The 21,087-nt window shown below is 41.0% G+C and overlaps 2 protein-coding genes across 2 annotated transcripts; both read right to left on the bottom strand.

Annotated features, from left to right (window-relative positions):
* Positions 1–69: 69 nt before the first annotated feature.
* LOC137201348 (GTPase IMAP family member 7-like) lies at positions 70–2,336 on the bottom strand. Its single transcript, XM_067616357.1, has 2 exons — positions 2,164–2,336; positions 70–1,457 (listed from the first exon to the last, which is right to left on the bottom strand). The coding sequence occupies exons 1-2, from the start codon at positions 2,195–2,197 to the stop codon at positions 409–411; spliced, it is 1,083 nt and encodes a 360-aa protein (XP_067472458.1). The 5' UTR covers positions 2,198–2,336; the 3' UTR covers positions 70–408.
* Positions 2,337–4,108: 1,772 nt separating this feature from the next.
* On the bottom strand, positions 4,109–20,643 carry LOC137167847 (ankyrin repeat and fibronectin type-III domain-containing protein 1-like). Its single transcript, XM_067570158.1, has 19 exons — positions 20,431–20,643; positions 17,913–18,330; positions 17,363–17,636; positions 16,926–17,126; positions 15,416–15,529; positions 14,920–15,017; positions 13,658–13,748; positions 12,941–13,048; positions 12,739–12,838; positions 11,603–11,732; positions 11,274–11,393; positions 10,934–11,040; positions 10,414–10,528; positions 9,913–10,079; positions 9,413–9,590; positions 9,090–9,252; positions 8,224–8,390; positions 7,655–7,859; positions 4,109–7,082 (listed from the first exon to the last, which is right to left on the bottom strand). Exons 2-19 carry the CDS (start codon positions 18,072–18,074, stop codon positions 6,331–6,333), a joined length of 3,252 nt encoding a protein of 1,083 aa, XP_067426259.1. The 5' UTR covers positions 18,075–18,330; positions 20,431–20,643; the 3' UTR covers positions 4,109–6,330.
* Positions 20,644–21,087: the final 444 nt, after the last annotated feature.

Here is a 21,087-nt window from a genome sequence, read left to right as displayed (position 1 = left end):
TACAAATGTGTTGGTCCACAGTTATTTGAATTGCACACAGTTTTTATGATATTACCTTTATTATAACGTGAATTATCTCAAGTCGAAGGTGTGGTCATGTTCTTCGTCACCAACCCACATGCAGTGAAACACACTAGGATGTTTACTTTTCTTTGGAGCTCCTATAAACACACAGACATGTATGCATGCACGCACGGATGCACACACACACATACACACATGTAACAGTATGCTCTTAAAAATGTCGGTGCATTGTGCTGATGCTAAACAGAGAGTGATAGCATTAGATGTATGATTCACAATGGAAAAACACAGTTAAGTGACTTTCTTTCACGCATCATCATATCTGAATGAATGATGAATCATATGAATCATAAATACTTCAGGCCCCACTATGTCAAGGATCTCTCAGTGCAGAAAAGTTTTGCGGTGTTTGTATAACACCTTACTTCCTTCTCTCACAGCCCCTCCCACCACTTTTGCAGCTGAACTGATGGAGAGCGGCGAGGCTGCCAGAGCTGCTGCCTTCTCCACCACCTTCGCTTTCTTCACAGCTTTCCCTTTCCCTTTGTCTTTTCCCATGATCCCTGCCCCCTCTGCTGCACCTTTCCCCATCGCAGACACCAGCTCACACCAGAACAGCCTTTCCGCCCTCTTCCTGGCCTCCTCTTCCTCCTTCCTCTTCTCCTCCTCTTCCTTCCTCTTCCTCCTCTCCAACTCTGGTCCCGGCTCCTCTTTGTCTTCAGCCTCCCTCTGAGGGGATTCCACCTTATGTTCTCTTAGTCCCAGCATCATCTCTTGTGCCTCCCTGATGGCCCTCTCAGCCTCCTTGAACATGTCATTGCTATAGCAACCGCCTCCATTGTCCTCAACAAGCTTGTCTACCTTTTTCAGAAGTTGCACAACCTGTTCTGCATACCCTGTTGTCCTGTCATGTCCGCTATTATCAAAGACGTGATACCCTCCATGGCAGCTGCTGACAAATTCCGACAGCTCATCGCTCTCCTTCAAGAAGTCCTCGACGCGTTTGTCGTGCAGCTGGTCTCCCCAGGTGAACAGCACCATGGTAAACCTGGTGACTCCAGGCCCGAACGTAGCCTTGAGCCACTCCAAGGCGTCCCTCTCCTCCTGGGTGAACCTGCCAAGCTGTAGGGTCACCAAGAAGGTGTGAGGTCCCGGAGAGGACAGGACAACACACCGTCCCACCTCTGCTATAACCTCCTGAGGGGACAACTGTGCGTTGAAGAACCCCGGGGTGTCGATCACAGAGATACTACACCCGTCTACTGTCCCAGTCTGCCTCTTGCACTGTGTGGTGACCGAGCAGGGGGAGACATCCACCCAGAAGGCAGACCTGCCCAGGATGGTGTTGCCTGAGGAGCTTTTGCCTGTTCCTGTCCTTCCCACCAGAACAATCCTGTGTTCAGCCACTGATGTAGGGAGTGACGCTTCACAGACTGTGGAGAAATTACAGTCATAGAACATATATACATGTATTACTTTTATAATTATCTAAGCAGAAGTAGTGGTAGTGATATCTAGCATATTTGAAGCAGATATTTCTAAATACTTCATTTAATACTTAATTTTCTTTTTTTCAACTCTATCTTTTTTGGTTTTGTAACATAGCAGCCCTTGAACTGAATAATGCAACGATGTACAAAAATATAATCACAGATGCCAGCACACAACAACACACTATATAGTGGTCCTAGTATTGGTATTTTTTTGAGTAAATGCGTCAAACACTACAAAAATGTGGATCAGTTGCACAAAAATCTTTGTATATTCTGGGTCACATTAGGAGAAGTCATCAAATTTCAGGCTAAAATACAGAGTTTAGGGTATTTTTACTGCTGTCAAATGACAAACTGGGTCAAATTTGACCCTGACTAGTATGTAAGGGTTAAGAACATTAAGTATAAAGGTCTATACTTCATCATTTTCGAGAGAAATGTAAGATTATATTATATTATATTATATTATATTATATTATATTATATTATATTATATTATATTATATTATATCGGATCAGGTTGTTTGGTTTTGGATAGCATGTTTAATATTTTAAGAGACTGTTTCTGTCTACATGGTACACTGAGGTGTAATGGCAACATGCTGCCCTGTGCACCGATTCGATGTGATAACTTTAATCGACATACCTTCGTGTGACGCAGCAATTTCAGGTGACGACATATTAGAGAAACTATGCCTTTTACGTGCCGGTTATTCAGTGACCGAAAATACAGGAGATGGATTCCGTTTGTTGGAGCTTTGGCTTTGATTGAAACGTCCTCTTACAGCCGCAGTCCACGAAGAGCTGCAGCTCCACACTGCCACCGTGACGTAGAATAACCCACCTAAAAATATAATTATTTATAATGGCGAAGAAAACTCATCACATAGGCTACTGTCTCCATGCCAGAAAACTGTGTGTCCACCGTAATAATCTCACTACTGAAAATGTGCACATAATTTGATATAATGATGGAGGCAGGTGAGGGCTAATATGCTATCTTTCTAAAATTGCTATTAAAGATTTTTTGGTGCGTATTTTAAAGGCTATACTGTTCTATTTTTTTCTTCCTCTATTCCTTTCATTTTTGTTTATTGTACATAGTGTTAGATTAATGTCTTTCTCTACCCTGTGTTTCTGTTGCAATGAGGATATTGATGGTACAAGAATTTCCTCTTTCTTACATCTTATCTCTTTATCTTACACAGTGAGCCAACTAACACAAACCGAAATGAATGAACAGTCATGATCATTAATTGTCATGTAATTGTTTTCTAGTGGTCAGACTTAGAGGATGACGGTTGACCACCAGACAACAGTTATGTTGTCTGGTGGTCAAGTTAGTAGTTAAGTTATGCCTTATGAATTGAATGTGTTGCAGTTCAATATTATGGCCATTGGAGGGCCGTAAAAACACCTGATTCTAATAGATCTTCCCGAGTCACTAAAGCACAGTAAACTGTTAACTGAAAACAACTCTTTATCAATATAATTACTACCTGTACGGATGCTATTGTATTTTTGGTAATATAAACACAATAATTACTTATAAATATGGATAATAAAAGTTATTATTCAAGTTATCCATAGATTTAATGTTGTATTGCAGTACCTGAGTGTGACCACTAGATGGTAGTGAACACTCATTATTGTAAACTGCTGCTGAAGTTTATTGTATTTGAAAGTTAGTCTGAAAGACTATTTAGATGTATAATTGTGTATATATATATTTTTTAAACATGATTTGGAGAGCAGCGGGAGGGGCACAGCTGAATTAACTGAATTGTATTAATAGGTTTATTTTTGTTTTCCTCATTGTTGCCTTCATTTTATTTTTTCAGTTATTTTTATCACTTTGCATCGATTAATCAGTTGTAAACACACACTTGTGCCATGTCACACTTGTATTATATGAGAGGCTAATAAAAAAGTTGGTCGCAAAAAATATTTACATCAATTATGCTAAATATATAGTAATAATTTTATTCAACATGTTGAACTGGCTGTTGCAGTTCATCCACTGTGACTATGGATGGCAGTGAACACCAATAAATTTAATACAGTCAGGTCAACTTTGAGCCACACCTAGCGTCAAGACAGATATAATACTATACCATCACTTCTGGTACAATCTTTCAAAATGAAACTATTGTTTGAGAAAACGACTGAATGTTTTCCCACATGTATTCTAACAGGGAACTGAGGTTGACCAAGCACAGTCTCACCTGTTTTATTGTAGCTGTGCACTCACTGATATTTACCTTGGTTTTAACATGCTGTATGAGATTGATCCAACACAGTTTTATCTGTTTATTGATAGTTGGGTAACCACAAAGGTTGAATTAACACAACTAAAACCGATAAATGATCAGTGATGTTCAAACAATACAGTTTAGCATAATCTTTAATGACTGTGTCTATGGAAGTTAACCAACCAGTTTAACCTGATCAGTGTGTCTCCACTGAACCACAATACACATACTAGATGCCTTAGAGGCTTCCCATGGAAATACAACTGATCAGATAACCATAAACCATAATGAATGATAATGACTGACTAAAATTTTGAGTGTTCATTTTAGAAAGTGATTAAGTTCTGCTTTGATCTCCTAATCAGCATCAATTTGATGTTGGGCAGAACTGGCTCTGCATTAATTAGAATTTTAATATCACACACTTTGTACCCCATAGTAGTTGTCCCCATGTTTTCACTATGTCATAAGGATGAGACGTATTTAATGTAACACTTATCTCCAGTAAAACTCTAGTGTGTATATACTTCATCAATAACTTGTATAATTAAATATCTTAAAGCCCTTGTTCAAACCACACAATATATTTTCAGTCATTCCGGCTGATTAGACTCTTGAAATTACACAGAGCTATGATGAGGTCAGCAAACTCAAAGTCCCAATAAGGGTGAATAATGTGTTAATTGTCTGGCCTTAACAGGTGCAACAGGAGAGTGAGGGGATGTCAATCAAGCTCAGTCTGTGTGTGCCCACACAGCGCTGAGACGAGGTCTAATTATGTAAAATATATCAACACACCTATTGGAGTGTACCATGGATGTGCAGCGGGTTTAAAATATTGAACTGAAAAGCTGAAGGCATCGATTTATTCTTGTTACACAAAAAGTAAAAGAAATATAGGGAATACTGCTAAAAAAAAAGGTGGCAAAAAGGCAGTATTTAATGGTATTTTAATATCAGTTTAGGCCATTTCAACCCACTGAACAGTTTAATACATAATGACCTTATGGAAACATGATAAACAACATGTTCATGATTGAATGTTACATGCATTACCATATTCCTATGTTGAAGGGGTGGAATGTTGTTTTGGCTAAACCACTTTAGTATTTATCATTCCTACCTTCCAATGAATTATGAAATCCAGTCAATAAAAAATATAAAAAAAAAACTGCTGTGAAGATAGCCATATATTGCTTTTTGTTGTAAGGCACTGTGCTGAAAGACAAACATATTTTATTCTAATCTAGTATTTTAACCTACTGTATTCTAATCTTGTGTTTTCAGTACATCACTTAATTATGTAGCTTTGTGGTAAATAAATTATAGCAGGATTTAAAGCAGGAAAACCACCTCACTCTGCCTCATACATGCCCATTATTTCTCCATAGCCTTTTGTTCCCCTCTACACTGTTCCTGTCATAACTCCCTTTAATAAATTCCTCTCCAAAACCCATCAGCACAGTTCCCTCCCTCTCTCTGGTTATTAGTCCCAAGACATTTAACAATTCTGCTTGTTTCCTTGGCTGCAGCTCAATCTCTGGCTGACTCTGGTTGGATGTGCTATGCAGGTGGAGGTAAAGATACAGTAAATACAAATGCAACAATGAAAGGCCAAATCTCCTCCATGCAAAAGAGAACGGACGTGAATATGAATGGCTTGCATGCTCCTTAATAAATTGAGACCCAGAAAACAGTTTTTGTGATGCATATGCTACCAAGTAGGTAAATGCAGGCAATAAATGAAACTTTTGAGTAGTTTTGGAAGAAATCATCCTCTCTCACAACTCTAAGTTGACATCTTGAGGGTTTTTTAGGGGGGGCGCCACATTTTGGGTGCCATACAAAAACAAAAAACCAACACACTACTTCGTGGATTGTACTAAAGTGATGTTTCAGACAAAATAAATATTTTCTAAAGAGAAAAGATAGTTAGATCTAGATATCTAGGTTTTAACTGAGGTGGAACTTGGATACTATACTTGTTAAACCAAACAGAACCACAGCTATTCAATTACATATATGTACAGTATAACAGCTTTTCTTAGACTGCAAAGCAAATGTGTCCATTGTGCAGGATTATATGCATTTAATGAGTTTGTTTACTAGCAGCAACAATCAGCAATGTTGTTTTGTACTGTAGTAACTGTTGGATTTTCAAGTCATAAAAAACACCATTATAGCTTAGTTTTTTCACACAACAAGCTCTAATGGACTGAATGTCAAAAAAGATAAACTACAGGCCCAAAAATGTGCAAAGGACATAAATCAGTCTAGTTATGGTGTCTTGTTAAAAAATTCTTCACATCAATCATGATGAAATTGCTTCTAGTTATCTCATTTGAATTTTCCTCCGCCACATTTAATATTAACTGGGCTGGGGGACACTGATCGACAGCCAGGGATCAAGAGCAAAGTTGTTGCCAAGCCAAAAACATCTAACTTGGTTAGAGTGATGTACAACTTTGTCTGCAAATCAACTGTGCTACTGTGCAGCCTACTGATCAGTCTTAAGTTGACACAAGTTAGAAGTTTGAAGTAGGCCGATACTTGAGTCAGTATCAGGACGAGCTGTTAGAGGGTCTTTCCCACTCCACCTGGTTCCTCACTGGAAAGGACATTCCCTTGCTGGAAACCTGCTGAGTTTCTGTAGCGTCTGGAGGTAAATCCCAGCTCAGTACAGGCACGTCCCCACCTGTATCATTCATCATGGCATGAGAGGCAGACATGGCTTCTCCATGTAACACTGTGTTCTCACAGTGTGTCTCTCTCACACTGCTGCTGTTGTTATAGTGCAGGTTGGGCTGCGACAGACATCCGGCTTCATTGATCAAGTCTGAATTCTGTAAGGCAAAGAAGGTGTTGTTTTCACCAATCCCCAGTCCAAAGCTCTCTAGCATATCCATTACTGATGGTGTGGCCGGGCCACTGGGGGTCTCCTCATCAATAAGACTCAGCGTGGGCAAAATGTCCGCCAGCTCCGCCATCTCCATCGGCTGGATTACATCAGTGATGCTGGAAGGGAAGTCCTGTTCCCCACTGTAGGACTCCTGTGCATTCACATCTGTATATGACACCTCCAACTGTCCAACAGCAGCAGGCTCCAGTCCAGATTCGATTAAAGTGTTTGCACATTCTAATTCTGATTGGCCAATGCTTGTCAAGTCCAGAGTTGATTGGGTGCTGATGTCAACAGGGTACCCTCCCTTGGCGACGCCTTCCATTAACACCTCTTCAGGGACATCCATGATTCCTGTTGGAGCGGAGACCTCGGCAGTGACGACATTTGGTGGAGTCACACTGACTAAACTCTCTGAGAGGGAAACGGTAAAGCAAACAGAAGTTAAGAGGGAGAAGTTAAAATCTTAATTTTAATCTCTTAATAGAAGCATTCCAGCTGAAGCAAGTTAATTTAGTGCTGCATATTACATCAGCAATTACTTTGACTGCAGACATTAAGAGGGCAGAGCGAGAGTAACATAGTTTCTCATGGTGGAGATGGTGCGGACACCAGTGCTCTCTACATTTGCCTTCAATTTAGCCTCAAGCAGCTTCAATATTAGACATATTTTCTGTGTTGTTGTTGTTAAATATATATTTAACATCTGCTCCTTAATGCTTCAGTAGAGATATATCATATGCAAATTTGAGGTGCCTCCTTTTATTACAACAGCGTTGTCTCAAATGGGACATTTTGTATATCTTCAGCATTATTTTACACTCAAAATATCTTCAAACATGTCATATTTAATATCTATGGAAACCATGGGATGTTGACAAGAATTTAAATTAGTTTTTTTTTATTTTCTTGGCTGACTCAATGCTGAAAATGGTACTAGATTATAATTGGAGACATGTCCATCTACTTCCACATCATCGTTTTACCTGCAATGGCTCTCTGTGATTGTATCCGATGGGGCCATGTCAGTCTGGCAGTCAAACTCTCCTCCTCTTCCTCACCATCAGGACGTGGTGGTGGGTCTCCTCCCATCACCAGGCCTAGAGGCACCGCCCCCACCCACTGTTTGGACCGAACGCACTGTAGACAGTCCATAATCCAGCGGGCATCCCGCCACACCACATCCAGACGCTAAAGAAACAAGAAAACAGCACAAGGTGACAGTCATTAGAGGACTTCTAATAAAGAACAACAGAGGAACTGAAACAGTTAAATGAATTAATAATGGTGATTTTTCTTTACGTGAAATATTAAAAATACAAATCAGATACACTGATGGGTGAATCCAAGTAAAAGCCTTTATCTCTTATTCATTTCGCTCATTAAACTCACATTAGTCACAGAGAAAGAGATGTAGAAAAAGACAGAGAAAAGAATAATTTTTAAGCTTTGAGACAGCTGGGATGTGGATTTGGAACAGTGGCTGTGACTGATACATATCAGTAAGTTGGCTTAGTTCACCTTTACATATTTGATACTGCCTTTACAATCTCACCTGTGCAAGTTCAGTGATGTGGTTCAGGCGCTCTCGGGCCTCCTGCACTTCCTTAGTGTCCAGCGCCTCCCGCAGAGCCTGCTGGGCCAGATGAGTGTCCAGCTCCAGCCTCACCCAGGCCTGGCAATACTGGGACAGGAAGTCCCGATCATATGTCCAGAAGTGAACTGGTGATGAGCCAGAGTTGAGAGGAAAGAGAAATCACTACATCAAAGGTACGAGAAGAAGCCTCAGAACTCATTAGCAGACTCTAGTGTAGCTTTAGTGTGGGAATTTTCGAGAAGGGTCAAAAGAAAAGATGGATTTAAATTAGAATCAAAACAGATCCTAAAGTGGGGATGGAAAGGAGGATCAAAGGACTAATTAGATAAGAAAAAACAATAAAAGTAACTCATCTTCAAAAGACCTTAAGCATTTTACATTTTCCAATGAAACTGGCAATGGTTGAAATGCATTTCAAGGGTTGCTGGGGTTTTTTTTTGAGGTTTTTGGTTCTTTCCTGTGGTTCCTTTGAAGATGAGACACATTTATTGATCTTAATGAGATGTATGACATATGAAAAAACTCCTTTCACTTTGTTCTTATGTCATGCTCTCATTTTTTAATGTCAAAGGTCCTCAGGACACTATGCCATTCTTAGTAAGGGAAGATTACCCTGCCAGGTAGTTTATTCTAACCTCCAAGTCCACAGTAGACCAAACATGAAGGACTTCTTACGTTATGAATCATTTTTTTTACACTTGCTCCCAGTGGCATAGCCTAGCTCCCCTTTTAGTGGCATTCTCTCTCAGCACTGCTTGAAAAACGTACTCTTGTGAGACAGATCCAGGAATCATGGACTTGTGCAACAATAGTTTTCCACCTACCCAGCTCAAAGATCTGCAGGGGCATGGTGAGGCCAGGTTCCTTGGTCCCCACCAGAGGCCAGTAGCTGGAGCTAAAGTCCTCACTGGGGGGCAGCAGCAGCAGCATGGACAGCTTGTCTCCAAACTGCACCAGCTCCCGGGTGTACACACCATACTGATATGCCTGTCAGAGACACAGTCATACAGCAGATAGAATTACAGAAATATGTCCTAATGTTATGAAAATCTGTTACGAAATCAAGCGTGACGATAAATTAGCATAAATGAAAACCTAATTGTTAAGAAAGAAGAATTTCGAGGTGTCTATTTGAAACGTTTTTTACCCTGTAGAGGGGGATGTTGAGCTTTGTCAGGAGATGAGTGACTGCGGCTCTCAGTGACCTGACGAACTCCACCAGCCCGCTGCTCTCCATCAAGCTCTCGTCCTCGCCACTCAACAGATCCTGAGCGCTGCCATTGGCCGTGGTGTAAACATGACTCTGGAGCCATTCCCACTCCTCTCTATCACACAATGACAATGCATAAAAAAAAAAACATAAGTAAGGGAAGATGTCACTCCTGAGACAATTTAGGTACAAAAACCTATAAAGATGAGTGCATCCAATTTCAGCAGCTAACTGTCAAATCTTGCATATTGGTTTTCTACAACGCCAGAAGGCAGCAACTGTGATGCAGTATGCTTTTATAAATACCCAGCAACAGTGTAAAGTATACATAATTTGCTGTTGATGAGCTAAAATAAAAGATAATTTTTCTTAACTAATCATTTGGCACATTGTATTTTGTGCTGGGCTGCCAAAGTTTAATGTGTGAACTGTGTTACCTGGACACGTGGGCATTGTGTCGGACCCGTGTGTGGCAGAGTAGATTGGGCAGCCTCTGTGGCACCAGGACCCTGATCTGTTCCACTGAGCTGCACAGTTTCAGGATGCCCACGTACAGACCCGGCTGGGTCCACTGAATGCTATGCCTGTGGAAGGACAGCTTCTCCTGGAGAACAGAGAGAAATAGATATTATGTTGAAAATTTTAAGAGATGTTAATAGGATATAATGTTTAGAGGCCTTTTATTTACAGTCTCATTTTGTTTTTCATTTGGTTGGCTAATTTGGTTTAGACTTGCCAAATGAATTCCAATATTTTTTCGTTCAGTTGCACAAGAGAGAAAAACACGGCTCAATAATTGTCAGGAAAGTCAATACACACAGTCACTATGCACTCAGTGCTCAACACATTCTGTTGCACATAGCTGCTGCTCTGTGTCATTGATGTTAGACTCGCTCTGTTTGTTTCTCTTTCACTCACACACACAAACCCAGGTTCACCTTGAGCTGCTCATAGAGCATGTCCATGGCAGTGGGCTCAGGCAGTAGAGGAGTTCTGCTGCGGTTCTTTTCCAGACGAGCCAGGGGCATCCAGTGGAGCGGAGGGTCAGGAGGGCTTGGAGCGGAGCGGACAAGTCAGTGTGAAAGTGAAAAGCAACCATATAGAACTACCTATGAGTGTGATTGATTCATACTGTTTGTCATAACATGGCTTGATATCCTGAAAGTATGATTCTGCATGTGTGCTAAGCAAGCCCAGCCTGATGCCTGATTAGGTTATTAAAGTATCTCCTTTGGGCAAGGTTGATTCGGATTTGGGTCAGTCTAAAGCATGTAGATTTTGAAAATGTTCGTTTCATTTGGAGTCAGGGCGACATGACTAAGAAACTGAGTGACAAATTGGAGACAGTGGAAACAGAAGGCAGAGGTTAAACCTCTCTTGATGCTGTATGCTCTTTGTGAGAGGGAGAAAAATGGTCTGATGGGGATTAACAGAATGTAACAAAAGAGTCTTTCTCACCCAGGAGGGTTTGGGAACTCCTTCAGAGTCACTAGTAGTACATTGCCCTGCCGGTCTTTCAGAGGTTCATAATACACCTGGCCCAGGTCTTCTGTTCCCAGGGAGGACTGAAGGCAGAGAAATGTGGAGAGGTAAAATAGAAACACGACAATGAATAAATTTGAGGTTATTAGGGATTAATGCATTGAAACACAGGTTCTGGGGTTACATGGAGGTAGAGATAAAATGAGGCAGAAGCAAGAAAAGTGGGGGGAAGAAGAGATGTAACAAGGTAATTAAAATTGCAATTAACTGTTTTTGATGCTTCTTATCAGGCAGAATAAGCCGCTTAACTTCCTACCTGCAGCTGGGAAACAGCTTTTAAAATGTTGTGCCTGTTCTGAAGGAGGGAGGAGGGAGATGAATGAGCAGAGGAAAGGGCCTGCTGGAGCCAGGGCACTTGTTGCCATGCACAGGACAACTACAAGAACACAATGACATTCGATTTTAAACTGCAATTCACACAGAAAATTAAATATCCTTCATTCTGAATAATTGATTTAGTAGAAAAAAATGAATTAAATAATGGAAGACTACAGTGACTACATGTGTAATGTAATGACTGTGTTCCAAATGGATTTACAAGGTACCAACAATGTATCTGTATACAGGAGTCTACTGATGGTTCACCTTGGCAAACCAAAGGAAGTCCTGGGTGATGGAGGTGGAGCAGCACTGGATCTCCACCAGTGGGAGTTGATCTTCAGCTGTCAACAGGATGTTTTCCTTGTGGTAGCACACTGTTGCCAAGTATACGCCCCTAATGAGATTGAAGAGACACAGAACAAAGATAAATTACAGATAAATTCAACAACAGTTACTCTATTTCTGTGTTACAGTCACAATACTTTCACTTATCAATGTCAATACTGACTATAAAATGTAAACAATAAAGTAAACAATAAAACTGCTGCTGTTAATTTTGACATTGTCCAGTGGATTTTCAAACTGTCTCATCAGATGAAAATTAGAGAAAGTACAGCCTATAATACTTCAAGTGAAGTAAAAGCATGAAATCAATTTTCATCTATTGGATGGAATTTTGAATACTTTGATCCCCTGACGTTTCATCTAGCGCCATCATCAGGTCAAAATTTCTGTCTGTCCAATAGTTTGTTTTTATAACCAAATACCTGCCAAACTAATGACGATCCCATCAGACTGAGCTATATTATATGATTAGTGCTAATTAGCAAATGTTACCATGCTAACACACTAAACTAAGCACAACCTCACAGAGAATGGCTGTGGACTCTTTTTCTTGTTTGAATACATTTATATTCAAATCATGCTGTTATCACATTAGCTGGAAATAATTCTTATTTCAAATAATGCAAATGATGTTTGTGTCTACATTCAAAAAGCAATTCCTTCAAACTGCCATGTTTAGAATAATCTATGCAGTGGTTTCAAAGCACAGTTGTTCATATTCATGCAGTTACTACTCAGGAACTGTCTCGTTTATCCACTGTGAGCTACTGTGGTGAAAGTCATCCATTGAATTCTTGAGGCAGCGAGAGGCATTTATCAGTCCCTTTCCACAGTCCAGTCATTTCAACCAGCGTCATCCTGTTCAAAAGAACTCTTCACTAATCTTGAGGCTACATCAGCTTTAATGTGACTACTGTTCTTTTTCAATAACTGTAACAGGTAAGAGTTTAGACTTATACTTTGTAGTCTACACTCTTGTAATCGCATCACATTTAATCCGTCACTCCCCATACCCTTCAGGCACAGTGGGACAGGTAAGACAGATGGAACGCTACCTCTGTAGGAGGCGAACAAACTTGGTGGCGGACTGGAACAGTTGTTTGATGCCTCGAGACATAGACATACGCTTGCTGGGACTCTGGGGCTTAGATCTCTCTGTGGAGTAGAGGGGAAAAGGACCAGAAGGGATGAGAATCACTTTATCTACCAAAGTACATTCACTGTGCACACACAAGATATTTGACTGGGTAATAGTACCTATGCAGAATCCTCTGTAATGTGGTTCTCTGGCATCTTCCAGCAGTTTCCTCACTAGACCCTCATGGTTTCTGAACTGCGACTTCACACCGATGCATTCTCTCCAACCTGCGAAGGAAGAAAGAGAGTTATGCAATTAGGGAAAATCATTCGTATCTGCTTTTTCGTATCTTGGTGATTAGGAGGCCAGTATGATTGCATGAGAGACCATCTGTGAGCTGTGACTCTAAAAGTTTCAATGCTGATTCATTCTGAGCTGATGAAAGTAGTTGAATCTGAATTTCAAGTTAGATTGTGTTGTCTAACTGATGCTTCAACATGCTGAACATCACTAATGTATATTGATATTGATATTTTTTGTCTCTATTCTCTATTTAAAATACATTGTGTGAAATTTTTTTGCTTCATTGCACAGTATAAAGTGGAAAGTTACACTAAGTAATGCAGCGAGATAGAGGGAAAGGCATGCAAGAAAGATCATGAGCTGAATTCAAACTCACAGCAGGTACAAGGCCCATTGACTCACAGTGACATCTTTAATCCTCCACATTTTAATAATTCATTAATCTACCAACCATGAGTGGATTCTATTCCTTACACATTAAGCTTGATGTCAGCCAAGTAATTTCATTACACAGAGACAGAGAGAAAAAGAATGGAGCCATTTCGAAGTAGTAGGTCCACATTCATCAAAGTTTTGCAATTCAGTACACTCACTGGAGGGGGCAGCGCTGACTGGAGTAGAGCACTGAGGCGGGCCCCATCCTTTCACATTGTAGGCACTCACTCTCACAAAGTAATGCACTCCCTGCATTTGAAGAAACAAATGCAGACCACCAAATTATCACCATTCATTAACCTTATGAATCTGAATTGTCCATTCCGGGACAAAGAAATCATGTACCACTCTCATTATTAATTCATCTGATTAAAGGTATACTATGCAGGATTTTCCTAAAAATTATGTATAGATTCATAAAAAAGTAATCCATCTCAATCATCATTTATGACCCACTAGAAGTGTGTAGCGGTGTATTTATCTGCAGAGACTCTGCCCTCTGCCTGTATTTTCTTATTTTCTTATTATTTTACTCTGTTTGGTTCGTTTCTGGGCATCAATCTTTCGGCAGTGGTTGTGTAGCTCTCAGTCAAAAACAGCGTGCAGGTTGTGAGGTTGGGACTCGTGGCGTAGCAACCAGGTTACATCTCTGTCTCTGTCTCTCTCCTCTGCTTACTCTGCTCTCTGTCTCTGTGTCATGGATGTATAAAGAGCTGCAGGTCTGTGTGTCTGCTTGACTGAAGGCGGGGCTGAGCTACACACACGCAGAGCAGAGAGGCCACAGTGGACAGGATGAATCTCTGCATTCACACAAAATACGGAGATGTGGCACCATCCTGCAGGGTTGTGCAGAGGTGTGGGTGTGTTTATTTGTGTTTTAGAACGTCACTGTCATGAAACAATCAGAAAATAATGTTTTATTTATCTGATTCACGGCTTTGTTCTGGCCTGCGCCGCTAGCTCTCTTCATTCACTCTCTAGCTAACTTGACCACAACTGCTCGCTTCATTCTCACACTCTGATGTCGAGCCGAGGAGGAGGGGCCAACTTTGAATGCTATGTGTTTACAAACACCAACCGACAAATCCTGCATAGTGTACCTTTAAGTAAGCCAGTTGAGTGGGATAAGTGTTCTCTTAGGGGAAGTGGTTCAGTACAGTAGATGATGACAGGGGAGCAGTCTGTGTTTGGGTCAAGAGCTATTGAGTGTGTATTATATGTGTGTGCATGATTACATGCCCCCTAAACTATTTATATAAATACATATATATGAATAGTTTAGGGAGCATATATAAGAATGTGCCTGTGTATATCTTTGTATGTGTTTGTAATTAGCATCTGTGGATGTCCTGATGTGTGTGTGTGTGTGTGTGTGTGTGTGTGTGTGTGTGTGTGTGTGTGTGGGTGCTGGATGTCTTACTGCTGTGAGTCCTTTGATGCTATAGGAGGGGTTCTTGGTCTCTGTAACTTGGCCTGAGCCAAGGATGCGTTTGAAGCTGGCTGAGGTGCTCCATTCCACTGTGAACACAAAACAATCTCACTGACAGATGATCTTCTGGCTTTACTCAAAACCACCATAGGGGACAACTAAGGATTTGCGTGTTTACAGTTGTGAGAACTTGCAGTTCCTAGGCTTAATCTACCCTTGGCTAAAGTATGACATTTTTGCAGTTGTAAAATTGAGTAACAAGAATAAAGAAGCCAAACAAGATGCATAAATATAGAGCTTTTATACCTGTCAGCCTAAATGTTTGGGACTTTGATTATACTCAGTTCTCCATTAATTCCTTTATATATCCATCATGCCTCTGTTCATGTTTCTATCATAGCTCTTATTAACCCATCTATTGATTCACCCTTCCACCCATCTGTCATCAATAATATATTACAGTAAAGTGTTGTCATGCAACACCTACCTCTGTAGCGGGTGATGAGCCCCATGGTGTCACCCTCCGGCTCTTTGATCGCCACAAACAGAGAGGATGTGCTGGTCACCAGTATGGACACATGACTGGGAGGGCCAGGGAGCTCTGGGTGAAACATGTGAAAGACAGACAAATGTTCAAAATGAGCACTACTCAATTCTCATACTACAACAACAATAAATGTACTGTACTGTATTTGGTCTGACCAAACTCTATCCTATTCAAATATCAGTAATCTTTATTATTAGTTTACTACAGGTCAAGGACAACCACAACCACAGGTTAACAAATTAATAAGAATCTAGCTCTCCTTGCACCTAACCCAACCTAACCAACCATCCAACCTAACTGGAGCAGCAGGGTTGCTGGTAAAGTTTAGAGGATCTTCTTCTTGAGCTCTATGTTTCGTCAAGACACTGAATCTTCATCAGCTCCGTGAATAGAGCTAGTGAAAGGAGTTTCCCTAAAGGGATCAGTTAACTGTCATAATATTAGTAATACAATAGTAACCTCACCACTATTCTGATAAAAGATGAATTTCTGCATTGTGTTCTGCTCCTTGATTGTAGCCCAAGGGGGTTTTGTAGTTTGCTCAAATTAAGTTGTTACCGAAGTGAATAGATTAAATCACAGGCCTCAGACAAAAATGCATTTATATTTTACATTTTAAGCATTAGCTGACCATCCAGACAGATTTGTAATGAGAGAAAACTTAGTTTTACTGCACTCCGAAAAGAAGAGCCAGGGCCTTATTACCCTTACAATGACACTGTGATCACAAAATAGTCAGGGAAGGGAAGTGCTTGAAAAAGAAATTAAATGAGAGCTAAGGAGAGACATTTATATGGAGCAATTACAATAAGTACAGTTTCAACCACTGGAGCCAGAAGGGAGAAGACTTGACACTGCACAAGGAGTTGTTGCAGAGAGAGGAAAGCTAAGAGGCCCAAAATGGCTGAACACAGGTTCCAACAAGGCCTCGAGGATATTCACAGGTGTGGATCTCTAAGCATATATCTACTAGAACCAAGGTTTTGAATTTGATAAAAGCAGCCACTGGCAGGACGGAGGGTGTGGGAGAATTTGGAAAGCTTGATGACAAGGCAATCTGCTGAATTTTGGATGAGTTGAACAGGGATGGATGGAGATTTTTAAAAAGGCCAGCTACTGTAGGAGTTGCAAGAGCCCAGATGGGAATTTGGTAAAACTTAAGCAAGAAGTTAGGCTGAATACCTGATCACTGTGGTCTTGTCAGCAGTGATGGACGGGCTTTGTGGAGGATAGTTGTAAAAAAAAAAACTTCTTCTTGTATCTTATTGTATTCTATAATACTGTATTATTGTATCTTGTTGAGACTGAGTTTCAACAAGGAAGAAAAAAAATACCAGTGCAAAAATACCAGTACTAGCAACTAAGGACTGCAGCAAAACAAGCCTGTGACCTCATTTGTGTCCCAAGGCACGGTTTAAGAAATGCCATAAGCTGACCTAAGACCACTGACCTGTGTTTTGGAAGTTCTGCTTCATTCGGCAGTACAGTTGCAGCCTGAGGCTCCAGAGGCGGATCTGTCTGTGAACGTCAGCCTGTGCCTGAGGCCCTGCCCCTGCCTTCCTCAATAACTCCTTCTTCCTCTCCTCCACACGTTTACCTGCCAGTTCCACCAGAGCATCCAGCTTGAGTGCCCATTCCGCTGGTCGGCTCACTGATGAGGAAATACAGTCGAGAAAAACGTAGAGAGCAAGAGAAAGGACAGAACCTGAATATGATTTGCATTTCATTAAAGTGAAGCCTTACAACAGAATTTAAAAACCATCCAGTCCCAAAAGAATGATGTTTTTACTAAAGCAAATTCAGTTTATATGTAGTTGCACAAATGTATTATACACATTTTCACACATTTCACAACACATAATGATATTTTTCAAACTTAACACTCACAAACAGGGTTATGTCTGGCTCCCGCCTTTGTCAGCACATGGAGCAGCGGGGAGTTGTGGGTGAGGGCAGCTACGTCCAGGGGGACCAGACCCTGTTCGCTCACCCTGTTCACCCCCTTCTCCCTGTCTCTCTCCCAGTCCTTCTCTTTCTTCTCTCCTCTCTCCCATATACTTGCTCCTCCTCCTCCTCCTCCACAGTTGGTGTGGTCTCTGGACAGCAGGCTTTGTACCGCCAAAGTGTCCTCATTTTCCACTGCCTCCCACAGGGTCTTGTACTAATGGGGAGCAGGGAATAGGGTGCAGTGCCAGGGGTTGGGAGAAAGACAGAGGAAGAGGGTTCATACTAAAAGAGAAATGTATTTTATGAGGTAGAGATGCTGTACAAGGAAAGAGCCAGTGGACGTAAATCAAACCATAAACCAGACCAGAAGTCTAGCCTGGAATAAAGAACTCATAGTGACACAGAGTCAGCATGTAATGCCAAAGAAAGATCTCATAATTTCTGTCACAATAACCAGACTTCCCCTCAAAATGACAACCAAATATCTTACAGCATCTGCAGACTTGCCGAGGTGTTTGGGTGCATCTGTTTCCCCGCCGACAGATGACTCTCCACCCCTCAGTCTGACGGACAGGTTTCTATAGATACGTTTGGGTGAGACAGGACCCAGAGAGCGCCGGCGCTGGGGTGGGTTCCTCATGGATACAGACATGACAAGAGAGGAGAGGACAGGAGAAGAGAGGAGGGGGAGAGGAGTATGAGCAGAGGGAGCACAGGAAGACAGAGGATGGCTGAAGAGGGAGAAATTGCAGGAGGTGTGATGGATTGGTTAGCTCATGGACAGAGTGATTAGGGCCCCCAACCTAAGAGCCATACAGGGGGAAGATGGGATGAGGAAAGAGGCATTGGAAACAGAGAAACGAGAACTTGGGGAGAATGTGGAGAGTGTGAGGAAAGTCATTAGAAACCTGCAGCAGTGTATAGCAGGGGAATAAGGGTGAAAAATACAAAGAGGGGAAATGAAAAAAAACAGAATATACAGTCAGGCTCACATAGATTCTTCTACAGTAAAAGGCAATTTTCTGCCGACTTGAAGGGTGAGTATTAGGCTGAGCTGAGTAGTGCTGTTGTGTGGGTGGATAAATGGATAAAAGTTACAACGCCTGTACACAGTAGATGAAAAATGCCTTAAAGCGTTTATTTTTGTGCCTTGTACTACTCTCCCTTCAGTTCTTCTTTTAAGTGACGTGGGTTTTATTTGCTCTGAATAGTCTCTCAGTGCAAAAGTGACCGATCCATCAATCTAATTAACTAAAGAAAAGCAATCTCATATAGAAGAGCCAAAATTCTTTCCTTATAATAAATATGAATCTCCTCATATCATCAGCTTCATCATCACTGATACTGTAATGATGGCTCATTATAGATTACATTACCTTTTCATCATTGCAATCAGTTACTTTTGTGCCTGAAAATCTGACTTATTATTTTTCTTTTTCAACACTTGGAGCAAAATGCAGTTTGGCAGAGCTTTTTCTCCCTTCCTCGTCAGTCAGCAAGTCGTTTCTTTCATTTGTCACTGTCTTTCTTCTCTTTCCCTCGTTCTCTCCTCTCTTTTCGCAGCCCTACAGTTTGGAGTGATTTTCACGTCGCTTCGGTTTACATCACACCCTGAGCATTCAGATCTGAAGAGCATCTTTGGAGAGAAAAGGGTACTCAAACTCTATCATCTCTGTCATCGCTCCCTCTCTCGTCACCACTTCCCCATCTCCCATTCCCAGTGTTTTTTGTTTGTTTTTTTAATTTCCTCTCGCTATCAAGTCAATTCCTGGTTTACTGAGTAGTCCACTGTCCTTGTGTGAAAGTGAATACTCCCCTGGTTGGTGCTAGCTGAGGATAGAATATGAGGGCCCCGGCCACAGTGACGCCACATTTCAGTGACACATTGTACCTGCTACCTCACAGGCTTAGACAGTACCTGCACCTGCACCTGTCTACATGCAAGGATGCGGGGGTATAGGGGTAATACCAGCCATTGTTATTGGTATAGTTTCTCCCTGTTTGTTGATTATGTCTTACATCAGCTATGAAAAGTGCTGATGAGACAGCCGAGGGAGGAGATTAGCTTGTTTGCTTTTTTGGAGGCATCACAAAGATAAGACGAGGCAAAACACCTGGGAGGAGAAGAAAAAAAAGTGTTCTCAAAGCGTGCTAGTACTGCAGCGGAGACAATATGAGTTATATGAGCAGGGTAGTGCTACGCATGTAAAAAGACACACACACACTATGTGTTCATTGTGGTTTCATTGCACGTCAGTTTCTGCTATGTGTCAGGCTGTGGTGATAATGGGTTTTCTTTTTAGTCTCACTACTGTGGCCCACATGATGAGACTCATGCTGCATATTTGCACATAGGCTGTTTTTGCTAAGTGCTGTGGCTGAAAGGTTCAGCAGTGCATGGAAACAACTAGTGACTAATATTTCTAATCCCCCAGGAAGTAATGCATTACATTCGTTTGTGTAAACAAAGCACAGAGAGCATTGCCTTCATGGGTTACCAAACAGTGCCAAAGATATTACAGCACTTTATTTCCCTCCAAAAAAGCATTTTGCGCATTGCAGTTATGTGTCATATATTATTAAGGGACAAAAATTACAACAGGCAACATAAAAGGCCATGTACAGATGATGATAGCCTTTATTTTCTACATTAAACCAAAGACAGGCAATTGATGTTTCAACATGCCAGGTTTATGAGTGTCTATCTCATCTCAAAAGTATTTTTTAATTAAAGTTTTTACAAGATAAAAAAGCATCATAAACTATACAACTACAATTTTACATACTTTTTTTAATTTTAGATTTATTGTAATCCTATTAATAGAATAGATTACATGTTTGCTAAACTGAAGGATAAAAAACAGAAATAGCCATCGTAGAGAGATACATCAAGTATGATACGACCAAAAGTACAGAGACACAGAATGTAGTGATGAGCTGCTGTGTGCATTTAGTACAACAGGTGAACATCAACGCCCTGAATGAGCGAAGAGTTTTTATGTTCTTACCGTCGGTCGACGCTTTCACTTCAATCGGCCTTTTCCGTGACGCTGAAGCGGTGCATCGACATGATCTTTCTCCATAAACGACTGCCTACTGATCTTTTTTAATCCATCGTACCGACTTCAGAAGTTTTCACCTCTGAGGGTGAGGCGCACCTGAACGTAACACCCGAGCGACAGACTACCGCGTCTCCTGCACGCACGCACGCACGCACACACACACACACACACACGCCCGTCTTCCTTGTTCCGCCCTCTTCCTACTTTATCTCATTTAATTTCCAAGAATCAACTTTTTTTTAAAACTGCAACTAGTGTTAATACAAACTTTAAGGCTTTAAAAGGGTTAAACTATTCCAAATAATCCAGGATATTATAGCCCCAGTGTGGTTTACAGTTTTGATACAGCCTATCTTAAAATGCACGATAGGATATTTATAAAGGTTTATAGTATTTCTAGTAAGAGGCAAGAGATTAGGTAGTGTAAATGTTTTATTAATAATTAATAGTGAATGTTGGACTATCTATTGCTTCTGAGGAGTGAAGTAGCTTTATGTTACCAATTAGTCAACACAGCACTGCTTTCTTCAGTATCCATTGCAGTGAAATATATACAGGCTAGTTGTTGGCATTCTGATGTGTCATTATTACCTTTAAGTACGA

This window comes from Thunnus thynnus, chromosome 17 (genome assembly GCF_963924715.1).
Source record: "Thunnus thynnus chromosome 17, fThuThy2.1, whole genome shotgun sequence".
Lineage (NCBI taxonomy): Eukaryota > Metazoa > Chordata > Actinopteri > Scombriformes > Scombridae > Thunnus > Thunnus thynnus.
The sequence above is the reverse complement of the archived record's forward strand: the minus strand, read 5'-3'. Positions and strand labels throughout refer to the sequence as shown.